This window comes from Nannospalax galili, unplaced genomic scaffold (assembly GCF_000622305.1).
Source record: "Nannospalax galili isolate Female #2095 unplaced genomic scaffold, S.galili_v1.0 scaffold6537, whole genome shotgun sequence".
NCBI lineage: Eukaryota > Metazoa > Chordata > Mammalia > Rodentia > Spalacidae > Nannospalax > Nannospalax galili.
This window is the reverse complement of record NW_008339531.1, coordinates 4,743-8,489: the sequence shown is the minus strand read 5'-3', so window position 1 is coordinate 8,489 and position 3,747 is coordinate 4,743. Positions and strand designations below refer to the sequence as shown.

At 40.8% G+C, this 3,747-nt stretch overlaps 1 protein-coding gene across 1 annotated transcript in view; it reads left to right on the top strand.

The window, feature by feature from the left end:
• The window catches only part of LOC103735134 (dedicator of cytokinesis protein 8-like), a gene marked incomplete at its 3' end in the record, with an annotated part of 8,030 nt that overhangs the window by 1,153 nt on the left and 3,130 nt on the right, over positions 1-3,747 (top strand). Inside the window, exons 2-4 of the mRNA XM_008834263.3 lie at positions 619-750; positions 1,340-1,474; positions 2,827-2,916. Coding sequence (XP_008832485.1) covers positions 1,352-1,474; positions 2,827-2,916 — 213 coding nt within the window. The remainder of the gene's footprint in view (positions 1-618; positions 751-1,339; positions 1,475-2,826; positions 2,917-3,747) is intronic.

Here is a 3,747-nt window from a genome sequence, read left to right as displayed (position 1 = left end):
TATATTATTTTTTAATTTTCTGATCTTTGCCTCCAAACTTCCTATGTTTTCTATATATTTTAATGATTGTGTTAGCTTTATTTCTTTTCTTGTTTTTATTTTGTTTTAGGAGTGAAAAAGTCTTCTTTGGTTAACTTTTCATTATACAAAACGATGGGCTTCCGTACGACATTTTTCACATGTATGTGTCAATATACCTAGCTCCTGTTCACATGTGTACCCATTAACTCTTATTTCACTGAAATTCTAGAAAATAAATTGGTTAGAACCCTCTTAGCTCCTCTGAGACTTTGCATCAGGCTAGAGGGGAACCTCTGATGAGCTCAAAATCTGCAAGCCTGCCTTGCAGAGTGCCTTAGTGGCTGAGCCCATCTCTTCCCCTATTCTTAGTCTGTAAAAAGCCTTCTCCCTAGTTAACATCACCATACAGGACCCTTTAGCGATGTGTCTGGTTTGATCTGAAAGCTATGACACCCCGAAAATTGCTCAGACAGCCCGCAGGCCCTGTAAAACACTGATGCAACAGTAAGTGTGCTTGCCAGCACATTGCCTACATAATTGACTCTGGTTGCTCTTCTTAAATTCCAGTGCATTAAATCCTCTTCTTCTCTTAACAAGGGAGGCTTGTATGAGACGGTTAATGAGGTCTACAAGCTGGTCATCCCCATCCTGGAAGCGCATCGGGACTTCCGGAAGCTGGCCTCTACACACGACAAGCTGCAGAAGGCCTTTGACCACATCATCAACAAGGTAGCTGAACACTAGGGTTCTGTTAGCTGCTGTCAGGTGACCCATCCTAGAGGTGCTCCACCATCCTTTTTCACTGGCTACAGACTGGCCTTGAGCTCAGTGTTGCTGTAGTTCTCACCATCAGACAAGGAAGGGCTGGAAACTGACTGAAGGAAGGCAGGTGGAATTGCTTTATAAATGGAAAAATGTGAGAAACTTTTAAGTTCACTTAGATGAAGCCACAGACATCTTTCCTAGGATTTCTTTTGTTATCGCTTCTAACATTTATTTTGTAAGCATTAAGACTGCTTAAAAGCAGTTCATGGTGGCATATACCTTTAATCCCAGGACTCCGGGAGGCAGAGGCAGACAGATCTTTGTGAGTTCAAGCCCAGCCTGGTCTACATAGTGAGTTCCAGGACAGCTGGGCTACCGGGAGTCCCTGTATCAAAAAGACCAAAACAAAACAAAACAGAAACACTGCTTAACAAAGCGATTCCTCTTTGTGTCAGCTACAGGAATAAAATGTCTGCAGGACAATGAAAGATCTTTTTAACCCAGTGGATCACTGGTAGTGACATGACTAAAGAGAACTTTTCTCCTGTAACAGGATCATAAGAGGATGTTTGGAACTTACTTCCGAGTTGGTTTCTATGGTTCCAAATTTGGGGATTTGGATGAGCAAGAATTTGTTTACAAGGAGCCTGCAATTACTAAGCTTCCCGAGATCTCACATAGACTAGAGGTAAGAAAGAGATCCTGTGTGCTCAAGATTGTACTCATCAAGAAAACCAAAGTTTAATGAGCCATTATGTTTTTTAAAGTCATGTGCTCGGCACTGACCTATATATAAATATATATAATAGTATGAAAGTATTAGATGAGATTGTGAGTTTCACAAAATTTGGACAGTTTTCTCTTGAATCCTATATATATTTTACAAAGTTTAAAATTTAAATCTTGAAGAGTTATTTTCAAGACTATTAAATTCAGTCTGCATCCATGATTTCTTACAGCCCTTTCTAAATGTTGCTAATAGGTACCAACAGGCATGAAGTCATAGAACTTTCTGACTTGAAGGTCATCATCTTGACTTTGAGGCACTTTTGCCAAACTACTAAATCACTTCCCCTCCCCAACCCAAAAAATGGTGATTATCATTTTGTTGTCACTGAACAACACATTCTATCTGAAAAGTAGCTCTGCAGTAGGCTATGGCCGGCTCCAGATACACCCAACATCTACATAATGTAACAGGAAACAATAGCAAGTCCTTGCAGAAATGGTTGAAAGGAGAGAGCCAAAAAAATGGCGCAGACATTAGTCAGAAAACTGGAAGCAATTATTGAGAGGGCCAGATGCTGAGAACTTGGTGAGAAAGTCAAGGGGTGTCCCAAAGTAAAAGCTTCTTTGGCTGAGAGACTAGGGTCCTCTGAACAGCTGGACCCTAGTCAACCAAAGTTCCCTGTTTATGCTGTCTTGCTGTTACTTTGAATGTGTCCCCTCTTAAGACTGTAAAGCTTAAAAATTTGTCTCGCTCAATTGTTCCTTGTACTATTTACCCCTGCCAAGTAAGACAAGAGGTCTCAACTCAGAGAAGCCAGTCCCCAGTGATGTCAGGCAGCTTGCCCAAAGTCATTCACCTCTGAGAAGAAAAACTAACCATTGCCCCAGGTCCTTAATTCCCTAATACTGTGTCACTTGCTTAGAATTAGAAGTGTGTATTTTGTTCCCTTGTATACTGTAGCTTGCCACATTATGGGAAGCCAGCTGACCGCCAAGTTTCCAGGGGACAAAATGTAAGAAATAATTAGTGTCATGCCCCTGAAGAGGTATCTAGAAATATGATGATGTTAGTTGAATTCGAGACCAAGTACATATATTGTGGGAGGCTTAGATAGTTGAGAGTGCTGGGCTTCCTTATACTTTCATTTATGTCTCTAGAAATGCTGAAGTTTGCTACTTAGCTCAGAGGGACCGTCCATAATCAATGAATAAATTCTTTGAACTTATTCCAAACTCATTCCACCTCTGAAAAGATAAAGAGTTGCTTTCTTTCAAAATGAACTTTATAAACACATGGCTTCTTTTCTTCAGGAATTTTATGGTCAGTGTTTTGGTACAGAATTTGTGGAAGTGATAAATGACTCCACTCCTGTGGACAAAACCAAACTGGATCCCAACAAGGTATGGGGAAATAAAACAACTATCGAACTCTGAATCCTTTTTCTACTCTGAAAGCACAAAATGACTTTCTGTGTCTGGACTCTTGCCAGTAATTTAAATGCAACCATGATTTGTATCATAGTATAGTGTAGTGTGTGTGTGTGTGGTATGCACATGTGTGCCCATGTGTAAAGGCCAGAGGTTGACATTAGGTGTCTTCCTCCATCATTTACCACCTTATTGTTTTGAGACAGTCTCTCTCTCAGTAAACATGGATGGAGCTGGAGAGGTGGCTTAGTGGTTAAGAACACTTGCTGCTCTTCCAGAGGACCGGGATTCAATTTCCAGCACCCACCTGGCAGCATCCAGTTCTGGGGCATCGGACTCCTCTTCTTGTCTCCACAGGCATCACCTGCATGGGTGAACTTACATACATGCAGACAAAATGCTCATACACATAAAATAAAAATAATAAATTTAAAAAATACTGTAAACCTGGAGCTCCCTGTTTGCCCATAAAGCTTCCAGATCTACCTGCCTGAGGTTACAAATGCATAGTATTGACTTTATATGGCTTCTGGGGAACCCAACTCAAGTCCTTATGCTTGTTTAGTAAGCACTTTACCCACTGGGCCATCTCCCTAAGCCCTTTTTGGTTTTGGGTTGTTGGGTTGTTTTGTTTTTGGTTTTTGTTTTTTGATTCTTTTTTGAAAAGTTTTGCCATGTAGCTCAGGTTGCCCTTGAACTCAGTATCTTCCTGCCTCAGCCTCCATGGTGCTAGGATTATAGGTACCAACACATCTACTGGTTTACAGCATTGCTTTTCTAGTGTTCAATAACCTATTAATTAGG